Source organism: Nomascus leucogenys, chromosome 3 (genome assembly GCF_006542625.1).
Source record: "Nomascus leucogenys isolate Asia chromosome 3, Asia_NLE_v1, whole genome shotgun sequence".
In the NCBI taxonomy this organism is placed as follows: Eukaryota; Metazoa; Chordata; class Mammalia; order Primates; family Hylobatidae; genus Nomascus; species Nomascus leucogenys.
The window spans coordinates 118764125-118779790 of NC_044383.1; the positions used below are offsets into that span (position 1 = coordinate 118764125).

The 15666-nt window shown below is 38.3% G+C and overlaps 3 protein-coding genes across 3 annotated transcripts; all 3 read right to left on the bottom strand.

The window, feature by feature from the left end:
- On the bottom strand, positions 1–1017 carry TAAR5 (trace amine associated receptor 5). The gene is given in 3 exon segments (XM_004093037.3): positions 1–413; positions 416–752; positions 754–1017. Coding segments are annotated over 3 exon segments (1014 nt in total).
- A 4688-nt stretch (positions 1018–5705) lies between these two features.
- On the bottom strand, positions 5706–6735 carry LOC100607869 (trace amine-associated receptor 4-like). The gene is given in 2 exon segments (XM_012505985.1): positions 5706–6561; positions 6563–6735. Coding segments are annotated over 2 exon segments (1029 nt in total).
- A 6301-nt stretch (positions 6736–13036) lies between these two features.
- TAAR1 (trace amine associated receptor 1) lies at positions 13037–14382 on the bottom strand. The gene has a single exon (XM_003255724.4). It carries the CDS (start codon positions 14362–14364, stop codon positions 13345–13347), a length of 1020 nt encoding a protein of 339 aa, XP_003255772.1. The 5' UTR covers positions 14365–14382; the 3' UTR covers positions 13037–13344.
- Between the last annotated feature and the right edge of the window lie 1284 nt (positions 14383–15666).

Here is a 15666-nt window from a genome sequence, read left to right on the forward strand (position 1 = left end):
TCATTCTTGGTACAAATCAACAGTGCGTGTCTGCGGTGAGAAGACCTTCTGGCTTAGCATGAGTTTCAGTGCCTTCCGAAACCACCGGTGGGAAAAGACATAGATGATGGGGTTGCAGGCTGAGTTGAAGTAAGCAAACCAGATAAAGATGTCAAAGACCAGTGGGGGTGTGATAAAGTGAAGGAGGCTGTCGACCATCATGTCTATGGTGAAGGGCAGCCAGCACAAGAGGTATATGCCCACAGCAATGCCCAAGGTCTTGGCAGCTTTTCTCCCACGCTTGGCAGCCCCAGCCAGGCTTTTGCTCAATGTGGTAATCTGCTGAGCCTGCCTGGAAGCAACCACAAAGATCTTTACATACAAGCTGATCATAATGAGGCAGGGGACAAAGAACAAAGGGAAGTTTAACCAGCCCAAAATTTATTGAGCAGCAGCTGGCAACTGCCCACAGAAGGCATCTCTTCCAGCCACTGGCTGAGCCTTGTCTCTACCACATCTGTGTAGAGGAAGAAGGAAGTGTATGCTGCGGGCACCCCCCATCCTGCCAGGATGTACCTGAGGGCCACCCTCACTGTGAACTTGGAGGGATAGAGCAGGGGGTCACAGATGGCACAGTGGCGGTCAATGGAAATGAAACAGAGATGGAAGATGGAGGTGAGGCAGAAGAGGGTGTCCAGGTAGGTGTGCAGGTGGCAGAGGAAGTCCCCAAAGAACCAGCAGCTCTCCACTGAGCGAATGGTGCTGAGGGGCAGGCAGCACCAGCAGACCCAGAAATATGTCAGCCAGGGCCAGGGAGAGCAGCAAGAAGTTGGTGGGCGTGTGAAGCGCTTTGAAGTAGGACACAGCAAATGCCACAAATAAATTCCCTAGCACGATAATCAGCAAGCCTGCTGCACAGGCCAGGTAGACGACCAACTGGATGCCCAGAGTATGTACTGTCCTGGGGCAAGACCCATTCACCTGGTAGCAGAATGCTGCAGGATGCTCTTCAGCACCTTGGATGAAGACAGCTCTCATTTATGGTTTCTACTCTTCCTCTGTCTGAGAACTGGCCACCTTCTCCACTGGGGGGCAAAAAAAAAAAAAAAAAAAAAAATCTGTCTGCTAAATAATCACAAAGTGAAATGAAGAGGAGGAAACTAACGTACAGTTTGGAACCTGGTACAGTGCCCCTGGGTACTGAATCAAATGTGCCCTGAAAATCAAATGCAGCATAGTATTCAAAGTTTCATGAGAGTTACTTCTGCTAGCCCTAGTTTATATGACTAGGTACTTTAAAACTAGTGTAGATAGTATTCTTAAAGAAAGAAAAGAAGGATGTAAGCTGAATGTTTCCTCAAAGAAAGCTTGATTACATCAGTAGGTAGTATTAAATAATAGAGAATGTCTCTTACATTTTGATGAGGTATTTTTTGTCAAATGTAAAGTGATATTTAAAGCAATGATCTGAACCAAGTGACCAATTAATTCTTGTTAATAAATTATTCCTTGGAAAAAGTGTAATTTCTAGCTTCTCTCTTGAGGAATTACATACATTGACAATAAAGTTAGGAGATTAAGATTTTTAGCTACATGTCAGCTCTTCCTAAGAGAAGAATTCAGCATGCAAATATTAATAATTAAAAGAGTAGAAAATTGCTCTATTTTAGCTTTAAATGCTGCACATTTTATGATGATAACACAAAGTGTTTACACATCTTGGTATAACTATTTGATAAGCAAAATGATTTTATCTATTTAACATCTTAACATAAGTCTGTGAACTATTAACCAAGTCCTAATATATCGAATTCAGGGTTTCTAAGCTACTTACACAGGTAGAAATCAGAATCTCTTCCTGGGAAAAAATGTTTCTTGGAGCAGGTAGACACAGGGAATGTTAGAGTACTCTTCTGTTGGCCACAATGACAGATGTGCAATTAGTTAACGATTTTATACTCTCAATAGAAACTACTCCTCCATGTGCTATGATACAAATAAGCTGTGAAGAGGCACCATGGGACCTAGTTTGCACTATTTGCAAGTCTCAGTTGTTTAAGGTTCCTCCTCAATACAGAATCACTTACCCTGACAATTAATTAGAGATAAAATTTAAAGACAGTGAATGCATATATTCTTTTTTAATTTTTCAGTTCTGGGATGTTTTGAAGGTATTCTTGCCTGCTAATGGCTGCTATATATTCTCTAATTTCATTTTTAGTGAGTTCCTTATTTCTCTTCTGCTTTAGGATTATTTGTGTATATTTCTCTCAACATGAGAAATAGTTGAGAATAATTGATCGTGAGTTTTTTGGTTCACGAAGGGGTGTTTTGTGACTTCCACACAGGATTCATCATTATGTGTTTTTTGTGCACTATATTTTGTGATGGTGAAAGAAAGCATGATAGATGAAGCAGTTCACCTGGAGGAAGAATAGTTAAATTCCTGTTTCATCCTTTCCTGTGCTATCACCTAACCTCTCCCTCTGCTTCCCTATTGGTAAGAGTAGGTACAATTATAGCTGTGTAACTTGATTTCACAGGGATATTATCAAGGAAAATAACATGTTGAATCATATTCTGCTCTCTGCCTCTTGATATCGTAGAAGCTGGTATGCCTCTTTACGGTTATAGAGAAACCATTTCACAGTATCAGTCAAACTAAAGTTGTAAAAATGACAGAATTCTAGAGGTGACACCAAATTACATCTGCCAGAGGGGCCTGGAAGAGGAGGTGGGCAGGTCAAAAAGAAGGAAGGAGGTTGGTATGCACCTCTCCTTTCTCTACAAATCCATGGCTAAACCCAGTGTTTTCCAAGGCAAAGCTCCCTATAGCCTGGTGACTGCTGGAATCTTGCCTTATGCCAGCTTCATATGTGTGGAAATAGATTTCTGGCTCCAGAACTTAATCGGACACAAGGAAGGATATTGCATTACTAGGTACCTTGAAACCCCTTTAGCTTAAAAGTCATAATCCACATATAATTGGCTAAGGAGTCCTATGGCTTTATATTTAATTTGACCAAGAACCTGTGAAAAATACAAACAAATGTCCTGTAGCTGGAATAAGGCTGAAGAAGAAACAGGGAAAGGTTTTCTGTTCTGGGATAGATTACATCAAACCTACTAAAATGTAATATGTAACACAATTGTATGATCTCTGTGTCTCAGATTACTTAACACCACTGTGTCCAGTTTTCTCATCTATTAATTGAATATAATACATGATCTATGTCACAATCTTGTTGTGAATATTAATGAGTTAAAATTCATAAAGTGCAGTCTCTGGCATGTAGAAAGTTGAGTTGGGCAGACAAGAGTTTGAGTGGATATCTAGTGCAGATAACTGTTAACCTTCCCAAGTTAGGGCTCTTATCCCTTCTTCCACTGACTTTTAGAAATACATTCCATTACATAACAATCACAGGCAAAAGTAATCGGATTCTGGATCTGCTAAGGTTTCCTGCTTGCCTTGGGGATTCATTAATGTTGCAGCAAGCTGCTAAAGGTCTTGAATAGAGGAACACTTTTATTTCTTTTAAATCTCCCCACTGCATCATGTGTAGCCTCCTCTGCACTTTACTTACTAGAAACCAAATTTGTTTTCAAATTACCGCCAACTTTAACAAAATCAATTATAATGAGACTGTGCTAATGATGATAACCTGAAATTATGAAGCCAGATGGAAGTGTTCTTAGTGCAAGCTCAAACTGGTAGACTTCACTCAGGTTCAGAGATTCTCTTTCTATAGCCTGTTGTCTGTGGACAGTCTTTGCCTGCCTTTGAGGGCACATAGGACAGAATAATTCTTGATTCCTCAAAATTTGATATGATTTGGGTCTGTGTCCCTATGTAAATCTCATGTCAAATTGTAATCCTCAGTGTTGGAGGTGGGGCCTGGTGGGAGGTGCTTGGATCATGGGGGTAGATTTCCCCTTTGGTGATGTTCTCTTGACAGTGAGTGAGTTATTACGAGATCTGCTTGTTTACGAGTGTGTAGCAACTCCCTCCTGCCTCTTCCTCCTGCTTCAGCCATGTAAGACGTGCCTGCTTTCCCTTTGCCTTCTGCCATAATTGTAAATTCCCTGAGGCCTCCCCAGCCATTCTTCCTGTACAGCCTGCAGAACCATGAGCCAGTTAAACTTCTTTATTTATAAGTTCTTATTTATAAGTTACACTTGGCCTAGCTCCACTCTGCACCTGGCTCTTCTTCCTCTCTGCCGACATTGCTAAGCAACAGTGGTCCCAGGTCTACCACTGAATTCCTGCGTAAGGATTGCAGAACAGTAGCTACCCAGGGTCAACAGCTTACCACAGACTTTGCCACATGCCCTGTCTTTGCAATTTCACTTCAGTGGGTGAAAGTACTTGCTCAAACTTGCTTCCTCATGCTGATCTTCAGGAAGTTGGCTTAGTGACCCCTTCTCTGATGCTCTAACTCCACTTCCCCAGCTTTCCCTTGACTCTAATAGAGGCTCTGGTTCCCTTACCAAACCTGATGCTACAGTCCTTTGGTCAAAAATGCAGGCAGTCTCTCCACAACCCCATGCCAGGCTAAATTTTCCTCTGCCATGCTCTCATGGCTTCTTGTGCCTGGCTCTGTCATAACACAGTATAACTGAGCAGCTATGGTCTCTCCTATGAAGTCAAAATTCCCTTGAGGCCAGGGTTTGAGTTTTATTTATCTCTGAACTGCAAGCAATCAGAGCAACACTTGGCACATAGTAGGTGCTCAATAAATATTCATTGAACGGAGTGGCTTTTAATACAGAGAGCAAGTATCATGGAAGTTACCATTCCTCCTGAGATAATGGCTACTCTGCTCAACTTAGATGAGTCCTGGGAAGAGGAGATTTGGTTTAGGAATGAAAATGGCTGCTTCACTCTCCTTGGCCTAGCCTAGGAAGAGCATGTGGAGCTGTTTTGAGAAAGAATTGAGCTAATGTTTGTGGACACCCTTGTAAAGTTCAGTCTGGGAGGATAATGAATATATGTACACACACATGAAAGACATGGATACATCCCCACTATGTGTACACGCAGGTTGCATACATACATGGATCAAAAGTGTACATTGGGAGAAAGAAAGCATATTTCCCCAAACTCTTTATTCATTTATCTCATTTAGTAAGACAGTCCAATTTTATCAAATATTGCAAATCTCACATCAATTCTTTCTGAAAAAGGGTTTATGCCAAAATCATTATAATTGGAAGTAACTACAACTGTCTGTGTCCTTCTCCCTTTCCACATCAATAGCATGCTCCATAACTCAGACTTCCTGTATGCCCAGGCTTTCTCCCACTCCCCTAACAAGCAATAACAATCTCAAGAAAGATTTAGATAAACTCAGATATACATGGCTGTCGATGATTGTGGAAACCAACTTTGCTTTTTCATCTGATGTTTTCAAGTTAAAGTAAGAAAATCTCTATATGATTTAAGCCAAAAGACTAAAATTCTAGATCCCTAATTTGGAATCTCAGGAGTCAGCAAGACTTGGGAGAGATTCTTTTTATTGGAGTTGTCTTTCCCCAAAGCCCAGAAATGGAAGCTTTGGTAGCTTTAGTATACCTGGAAGGCTCATATATGACTCCTACCTAGATGTTCACTACGCCAACCGGAAGGATCTCCTTATTTAGTCAATCCATGCCCCTACTTGTGTGGAGAAAGGGCATCCAAGATTCCCCACCAGAAAAGAGTCCTATTGAATGAGGAACACAGCCTAAGCATGGGCAGGAAACAAGCTTAGGGTGGAAGAGTCAGGGTGGAAGATCTTGCCTGTGACAATCATCCTCAATGCCTTGCGAAACCAAGGGTAAAACATGCCATATAAAATGGGATTGAAAGCAGAGTTGAAATAGCCTAGCCAGAGGAAGACATTGTACAGATCTTCAGGGGCTGTAAAATTAATGAAAGGATCTGTGATCGTCAATACAAAGAATGGCAGCCAGCACAAGACAAACACTCCCGTGACTATGCCTAAGGTCCTGGTGGCCTTGCTTTCTGTTTTAGAGGATGCCTTTTTTTTGCTTTCTGACCCAGCCTGTTTAGTCCTAGAACCTGTGCAGATTTGCTTAGCATGCTTCCTGGCTACTGTAAAAATGTGTATATAAATTCCCACCATGATTGTCCCAGGGAGAAAGAAAGCTATAAAGGAGGCCAGTACCCCCCAGAGCTTATTAAATATTAACACACACAAACCTGTGCAATCAATGGCTGCAACAAACTCTTCTGCACCAATTATGTTTAGTTTCGAGAATACCAGGCCAAAGGCAAAAAGGATGGAAATGGACCAACGGATGAGTAGAAAGAGTTCTATGACAGGGTTGGTAATTCTGGTGACGTATTGCAATGGGTCACAAACAGCATAGTAACGGTCAACTGAGATGAAGCAGAGGTGAAAAATGGAGGTGGTGCAGAGCATGATGTTGCAGCAGCTGTGGACTTTGCAAAAGAGGTCTCCAAAATACCAACAGGACTCGATGGATCTGATCATACTGAAGGGCGTGACCACACAGCTCAGCAAAAAGTCAGTGATGGCCATGGAGAGGATCAAGAAGTTGGTCGGGGAGTGAAGCGATGGAAATCATTACGATCATGTTGTCCAGCATAGTCATCACTATAGTCCCGATCATGACCAGGTACATGGCCCAGACACTCAGCACTGGCCTCACATTTCTAGGGCACGAATTGTTAACTGAACTAAAGCAAAATTGTACTGTTGGGAGGTTCTGAGGGTCAGGCAAATTCATCATATTTGTCTCATGGGTACTATGAATCTTGTTCAAAATTGCTGTGTTCCTCCCAGTCCTGTGTGAGAAAGCCACAGTACAACAATACAAATCACCAGCAGCACAGCTTTTTTCAGAGGCCAAACTTAGCCCGCATGTACAATCCAAATATGAATTCCCTACTGACCAGGAGCACTGCTTCCTAAAACTTTGCATGCATACAAGTCACCTAGGGATCTTTTTAAAACACAGATTCTGATTCTGGGGGAGGGCTGAGAGTCTGCATCCAAGCTCTCAGGAGATGCCAGAGTTGTTAGTCCAAGGACCTCCCCTTGAATAGGAAGGGGCTAAAGAAAACTGGATTGCTGTTAGGTCATCGTTGTCTCAGTAATACAGGTGAACGCATGTTCCGGTTGCTCTAATATTAACCTTACTCAGGATTCCAAATTCGTAGGCAGATTGAGTTTTTCCTGTCCCACTTAGATTGGACAGTTTTTAAACAATAAAAGCTCCTCAAGGATTATGAAGAACTGTGGAACTATTATTTAATGTTTAGCTTAAACAATAATTATGATCTGAAGGCTATGCTGATGCTTCTTTTTTAACTTTATGTGTGAGCATTTGCCAGTACTTTCCATCCTGCCACTTATGACGTACTATTAGATTAAGGAAACATTTATCTCTCCAGTGTGGAGAACGACATCGTTTTTAGAGTTTTGAGCTATATTATGGCAAATTAAAAACATACTGAGGATCACAAAGTTATACATGAATAATCAAAAATATAAAGGAAAAGCCCACAAATAACAGATTCTATAAATCTGTGGCTTATCTCCTTTCATTTAGCAGCTGTATTCATGAATTCAAATTCAAGTTGAGGTCCTCTCCCCCATTTTTGTCTTACATTCGTAATATATGTGATACGTGTGAGTGCTCATTGTTTAATCTATCATTTTGTATAATTAATGCCATTGCCCTTATAATGTGAAAATAATGGGACTGACTCATCCAGAGTATGACATGGTTTGATTTGTTTTTTCCAGTGCCAGAGCTGGATGTGTAATTCTGGTGACCAATGCGATCTAAAGCCAGTTGAAACGGACTTTGGCCTGAGAATAGGCTAAAACTGAATGGTCCTTTGGGAAAATGAACCCACAAGCACGTCCTCACCAGATTTAACTGAAAAAGACATTAATAAAAATACAAGTACCTTTAAAAATACTATTTTCACTATTTGCTACAATAGCTTAGCAATTATCTCCAATATCTGTATATTATTTGAAATGTTAACATTATGACGTGTTTTATTTGCTCTGGATATAGTAACTTGATTTCTTAAATTTTTTAGGGTTTTTTTTTTTAATACCAATGACATATTAAATTTCAATTAAGTTGTACTTGAAACACCAAGCCATAGGGAAATAAAATGTAAGAAGAACAAAGATGTGTTCAGCTCCATAAAGTGCAGACTAGCAATCAGAATACACAGAATAAATTGTTTACTAGTCAGTGTGGTTCCAATAAAAGGCTGCAAATAATCAAATCTTAATATCTAATACTTTATTTAATAAGTTAAATTTATCCTGCTCTTTATCTCCCCTGCATTTGTAATTTAAAAACCTTTCCTCAATTCTTTTTAAATTCTTTTAAAAATCAATCTTTAAGAAAGCTAACAACTACAAAGTGACTTCAGCATTTCCACTATATATTCATAAATAGAGCATTCCCCATACAAAATTTTACATTTCATTATACAGTTTTTAAAGTTTTAACTTCCAAGTTTGAAAATCTAATCACTGAAAGAATATAATTTAACCTCCTCAGTTTGTAAAGTGAATTTATTTATTTATTTATTTGAAAAACATGGCATGAAACAACTTATAGAAATTAACAGTATTCTCTCATGTATTAGTTACATATACTAAGGAAATGGTTAAACATTTAAGTGTTAGATTAAGACAAGAAGATAGAGTAAGACACACACATATATGTTTAAAATTATTACATGTGTGAATTGTTAAGGTAATGTCAAAGATAAGAATAATTTCAAACTCCTATCTTAAGCTCTTGGTGAAAAGTTATGAAAACAAGTAACCACATGCAAATATGACTGCTGGCTTGCTCGTTTGCTAAAGGGAACTGATTATAAAATTAAATCAAGTTGGAGTTTTGTTTATTATTTAAAACTTCACAGAATAAAGATTCCTTTTATTTGGAGATTTGCCTTCAGAAAAGATAGATACAGCATTTTTTTTAGACAAAATAAAATAAAGTTAAGCCCTTTATGGCATCTCACTTTTATCATGGGATATTATTGTGCCTTTTTCTCTTTTTTACCAATAACATTTCCCCCAAGCATCAGCAACAAAGGGCTAAATTAATTACAACATAGCAAACAACCACCCATGGAAATTATTAGTTATTTCTTCTAGGAGGCAGAAAGAAACATCCGTTGACAATTCTGGAGAGAAGAGCAAGAATTGCATAGCTTTTTCGTTCAGATGTAGTTCTTTAAGGGAGAAGACGATCGACTAATGAAACAGAAACAAGAACTCTGAAATAATAATTTTGAAAATGTAAACAATTATTGGAATTTCAAGGAAAAGGGGATTTATGCAATACTTTTTTTCTCCAGTACTAGAACCCTAAAAGTATGTTAGTGTACACATATTTCCATCAAATAAGAAGGGGGAAATATAGCTCAACTAGTTCAGCAACACATTGTAAATAAAATTAGGAGAGGACATATCATACCTGCTTTATCAGGCATGATTTTTCTCTTACTGGTTACGTAGCCCAAACGATCTACTTCTGCGGCCATTTTCACAAAAATAATTTTATCTTATTTTGATATATCTCATCCCTACAATAGTGGCATAGGTAAGGGAAATTATTGGTAAATTAGATTTAAGAAAGATTTCCTGTGGTTCTTCCCATCATTGTTTCTTTCAAATCTCTGTGATTTAAGAAAATGACCCAGATTTATTTTTACGGGTCAGTATTTTAAGAGGGGTATCTTTCAACATGCAAAAATAGCAAACGAAGAAAATAAACCTATCTGATTTTTTTTCTGTCCTGATATATTCTCCTTTGGCTTGCCAAAATTTGGCTAATGAGGCTGGTGAAATTAATATCATTGAAAGGTGAGTTATCTGTTACACTACGGTTTCTTACCAAGCAAATTTGCACTGTGTTCTCTCGTTGTCCGCCCTGCTCATTTCCTAGGAACTTGGGGCCACACTATTGTAGGTAGGCTCCTAGTAGGCTGTGCTGTTACCAGTATTTATGCCTAAAATATGCCCCTAGGGGCAGTGTCCTATGTCCTGCTTTTGACCAGTGTGTCTTTTCACAACCTTCAGTGTGCTGCCAGCAAGAGATTATAGTAAGTCACCAGAGAAATGGCTCTGGGAGGGAGCTTCAGTTCTGTGCAAACATTGCTATGACCTCAGAGGGACAACAAGGACTAGCCTCACACAAGGCCAAAGGTAGGAAGAATGAAAAAGAGGGAAGGAAGGGAGGAAGAGAGGAAGAGAAGAAGGACGGGAGAGAGAAGGAGAAAATGTAGTTGAAATACAACCCATCCTTCGTCCACTTATTACCAAATGCTTGATAATGCATTGATTCCATGAATTCTTTAATCTCTAGTGAAAGTTTGACTCATTTATATCTTTTCTTTTTCCTGCCATGCAAAAGTCAGTGATAGTCCTTCATACTGCAGTTCTTTTAAGTTCATAATTTTTCAAATAAAGGTCCTAGCCCAAGCTAAATGCAAAAAGAACAAGGCTTCAACACAATTGGATGAAAAGGGGACTTTTCGTCACCACGACGGTATTTTCGTGATCACTGGGGAAGACATTTCCATTAGTGTGCCATAATTCCAAACACTAAGCTTCAAGGAGTTTCCATTGATAATTTTATTACTCATCAACACCACACAGTTGTTTTACTTAAATACACAACACTTTGGAGAACAGCAAAGCTTTTCTTTTTTTATTTGACAGAGTCCCGCTCTGTCACCCAGGCTGGAGTGCAGTGGTGGATCTCGGCTTGCTGCAACCTCCACCTCCCGGGTTCAAGCGATTCTCCTGCCTCAGCCTCCTGAGTAGCTGGGATTACAGGCACCTGACACCATGCCCAGCTGATTTTTGTATTTTTAGTAGAGATGGGGTTTCACCATGTTGGCCAGGCTGGTCTCGAACTCCTGACCTCAGGTGATTCACCTGCCTCGGCCTCCCAAAGGGCTGGGATTACAGGCATGAGCCACCGCTCTGCTCCCAGACCAAAGCTTGTTCTTGTAGCAATAGAAACGAATTATTCATATTTAAGTCAACCAGTAAGGACTCACTTTATTATGTCCTCTGAGGATATTCTTCATGAAATTAAATGCCTTCGTGAATGGGGATGGCTAGAAATGTTGGATTTCCTTTATATGCTCATCTAGGTTTATAAAACTTCTCTTTCCAAATTTCTGCCCTATACTAATTACTTAATAGTATATTTTTATAAATTTTGATTGCTTCAGTCAGGGTCCAGTCAGGAGAATAGAATGGAAAATTTTTATTTCAACAGAAAGAAGTTAATTTAGAAAATTAGTTTAAAATACATCTGAAAACTTAAAGAGCAAAAAGCATTTGTAAACAAACAAAAAATGAACCAAAAAAACCCTGCTGAGGTTACTACTAATAGTAACTGTAGGAGGCAGCTACCTCCCTAGATTGGGGAAAGAAGTAGTGGTTGAATTATCAGAACCTAGAAGCACAGAACAGGGGCCCCTCAGAATGTGTTCTCAGACTCCTGAGGGAAGGATGCTACCCAGCTACAGCTGGTTCCTCAGGAGTTTGGAAAGAGTCCTTTTATAGAGGCAAATTATTATTATTATTATTAGTTTAAATTCTTTTACCTAAAGAGCTGGTTCATTATTGTTTACAGTTTGACAATAATGTAAACATTTACATGCCTTCCTTGAGGGAGAAGATCTATTAATGGCTTTAGGTATTTGGCCAGGTCCAGGTCCAGGAAAGAACTCAAATGTTTCAATGGTATTTGGCTAAATAAGATGATTTGGCATGAAGATGACTCCTCAATGCTCTCCCAACCTGACAGCTTAATGCACAGGCTCTGAACTCCCCAATCGGCCACTAGGAGGAATTGCTCTGATAGCAATGCTGGAGCTCCATGGAGAATAAAATGACTCCTGGAATCGCAGGATTTAATGATTTCTAAAAGTAAGAACAACAAAGATTAATTTGTAAAAGGAAAAACAATTACATGCTTTGGACATTAAAAAGGCATGGTCTTTCCTTGAGATTACCATACCAGTAAACCACTCTTAACTGCTCATCCCCAAAGAATAAAAAAACTAACGTAGAATAAAGATAAAAGGACAAAGTAAACAAAACGAAAAAGAAAGAAAAAGGAAGGAAGAAAGGAAGGAAGGAGGGAGGGAAGGAGGAAAGGAAGGAAGGAGGGAAGGAGGGAAGGAGGGAAAGAAGGAAGGAAGGAGGGGAGGAGGGAAGGAAAGAAGGAAGAGACAAAGAAAGAAAGAAAAAACACACCAGACCAACAGGTACTCATAAACCAAAATCTTGAATTTTTAATAGAATTTTTTCTCATACACTAAATAACAAATAAATCTGAATTAAATACAAAATTCAAATGATTCAAATCAGATTTCTTTTACTTTATTGGGCAAAAGCCTTGCAAAATATATATTCATCTGTCCACATGTTTTATTTTCTCCCACCAGAATGCAGATAGCTAGAGGAGGACAGGGTTTAATTCTAGCTTACCATTGTGTTCTGTGCTATATCCCCCTTGGTGGGCAGCAAGAAATATGTACTGTACTCAACCATGGAAGAAGCAGTGATATAATACAATCATCGACATGCAGTAAAATAAATTTCAAAAAATCAAACAACCACAGTATTTACTGATGCATTCTCATAAAGAAATATGTTTGTGGATATTTATTGTAACATTATTTGCTGTAGCAAAAGACCAGAAACAGTAGGGATCTAGTTAAATAAATTAGGATACTTCCAAATAATAGAATATTCTGTAGACTTTTCAAAAAATTTGGCAGGTCTATGTTTACTGACATAAATGAAACTAATATGTGACAGTATGTAAAACAACCAAGATTAAAATTAGCATGTATAATATTTTGCCATTTTTTAAAAGTGTGTAACATTTAATGTGTGTACTTTTAGTTGATTTTACTAAAAGACATATACACATATGTGATAAGGACATGTATACGTATATGACAAAATCATTCTGATTTGCATCCTCAAATTCAGCCCTATAGTTTCCACCACTGAACAGCTGACTAAGGTACCACAGTAAACTCATGGCAGTTCTTCTAAGGGCAGGAAAAGTTATATAAAATATAGGCCTTTAAATGCTGGATTTGCAAAGTTCCAATATGTGTGGTAAGAATGGAAAAGAGTATACCTACTATGTCCCAAATAGGAAATTACCTATAAGCATCATAATTTAACTCACCATACATACTTTGACTCAAGTAACTGATTAAAAAAAAAATCCGTGTGGTTGGTGCACGTGGTTCGTTATGTTGTGTTCATAAATATGATCACCAACCGATTTGCAAAACAGTAAAATATAATAATTCTATGAACTCGATTCCAAAAATAATTTACACCTGGAAGAATCTTTTTGGAAAATTTTACCAAACAGAATCATCTTCAGTGCTTTTCTAAACCAGGGATAGAAAAATGCATAAACCATAGGATTAAATGTAGAGTTCAAGTAGCCAAACCAAATCAATACATCGGTCAAAGTAGGTGGAATAATGTAGTGAAGAAAAGGGTCCACGACTGTACAGACAAAGAAAGGGCACCAGCATATTAGGAAAACTCCCATCACAATCCCCAATGTCTTCGCAGCTTTCCTTTCTTTGCTTTGTGAAATTCCATTTTTAATTTCCAATCCAATTTGGAGCTTCTGATTGGCATCATTAATTGATCTTGCCTGCTCTTTAGCTATAATATATATTCTGTAATAGACACATAACATAATAGATCCAGGTATATAAAAAGAAGTCATAAAGGCCAGTACTCCGGATATTTTGCTAAAGAAGACAGAGCAACCGCCTCTGCAGTGAACATGTTTGTAATATATCTCTTCAGCGCCTTTGAAGTTTAGCTCCAGAAAGATCATTCCAAATGCAAAAACAGCGGGGATACTCCAACTAATGAAGATCATCACACAAATAACCAAGATATTGATCTTGGCTTTATATCTCAGTGGATCACACACAGCATAGTAGCGGTCAATGGAGATGAAAGACAGATGGAAAATGGAGGCTGAGCTCAGCATAATGTCGGTGCTGGTGTGAATTTTACAGAAGACTTCTCCAAAATACCAACAGTGCTCAGCAGATCTCACCATGCTGTAAGGCATGACCATACACCCCAGAAGAAAGTCCACAGTGGCCATGGAATGAATGAGCCAATTTGTCGGAGTATGAAGTTGTTTGAAGTGTGATATAGAAATAATAACTATCAGATTGCCAATCAGTGTGGTCAGAATTATGAGCACCATTAAACTGTACAAGGAAGCACGGACATCATTTGACCAGTTGTTTTTCACACAGGAAATATTAATTATATTGTGGCGAAAGGGCATCATTCCTGAGGGCTGTCAATCAGTTTACTTTTCCCTTTGTGTGTTGATTAATCTTTTTCCCAAATCCATAATCAGGTTACAGTTCCTTCTCATTTTTATTTTTTATTTGCACATACTTATTCCAGAAACCTAGGAGGAAAAATAAAAGAGTAAATCATTGGCAATTTGAGTCCTCTCACTTCTAACACATTTACCTATTACTCCCTGTTGAAGAATAGTTATTTTGGAAGGAACTTTATTTCCAAGTTCCATTCAATTGTTCAGTACAGCAATTTTTTTAAAAACTTTTACCTGGAGCTGGATATTGTTCTAGAAATACAAAGCTAGATTATTAGGTTGAACTATATGAAACTGCCACATTTGTAGGTCAGAGAAGATCAAACGATGATTATGATCACATCTTAATCTATGGAAACAATCTGTGTCCATAGGAAACCAGTCTAGTGGGGGAGATTTACATTCTAAAGGGTAGAAAGAAATTGCCATAAAATTTGGAATTAAAATATGTTTATGAAAAAGACAGTCTTTTAAGTGTGCCTCTTGTGCAGAATTAATACCCACTAGTGCCCACTTTTGCACTTGGTCATACTTAAGTTATATATTTCTTATTTTATAATTAATTGTAATAAGAAGAAGCTTACATATATTTATTCACAGCTTGCAAAGTACTTCTACATATATTCCATGCATTATTTCAGTTACTGTTTTATTTGACATTTATAAGACCAACATCATTTTTTGTAAGTGAGACATGACATGCTTCATTAACCTCATTTTACTGGCAAGAAATTGAAGTTTAATTCACAAATCATTAAAGCTTGAATATGAGCTGTGGTGTCAATTACTAGTTCAGTTTCTTTGATATCAGTCCAGTCTTTCTCTCTATTGCAGAAAGAACCAACTTGAGGTCAATTTTTAAAAATTAAACTTTAAATTTTCATATAAGAATTTATGATGTCTTAAATAATGGCACCTACTAGTGAAGAATGATATTGTGGTCCCACTTATTAAGGATTTTTGATATACAGACTAAAGTCTATGATAAGAAGTGAAGTGGCATGGTGCAAAGAGCACTGAAGTGAGAGCCCAGGGAAGCTGAGTTTCCATGTGGGCTGTGGGCAAGGCGCACGACCTTTTTAGTTTTTAAGTTCTGAAATCCAATAAATCTCACTTTATAAAACAGGTGAAAAAAATTATTATGAGTAGGCATCTTCTACTAGGCATCCTCTTCTTGTACTTCACTGAAGAACCTCAAAGTTCCAGGAGACTCAGTTTGAAACTGTCCCTTTTGTTTCTATATGACCC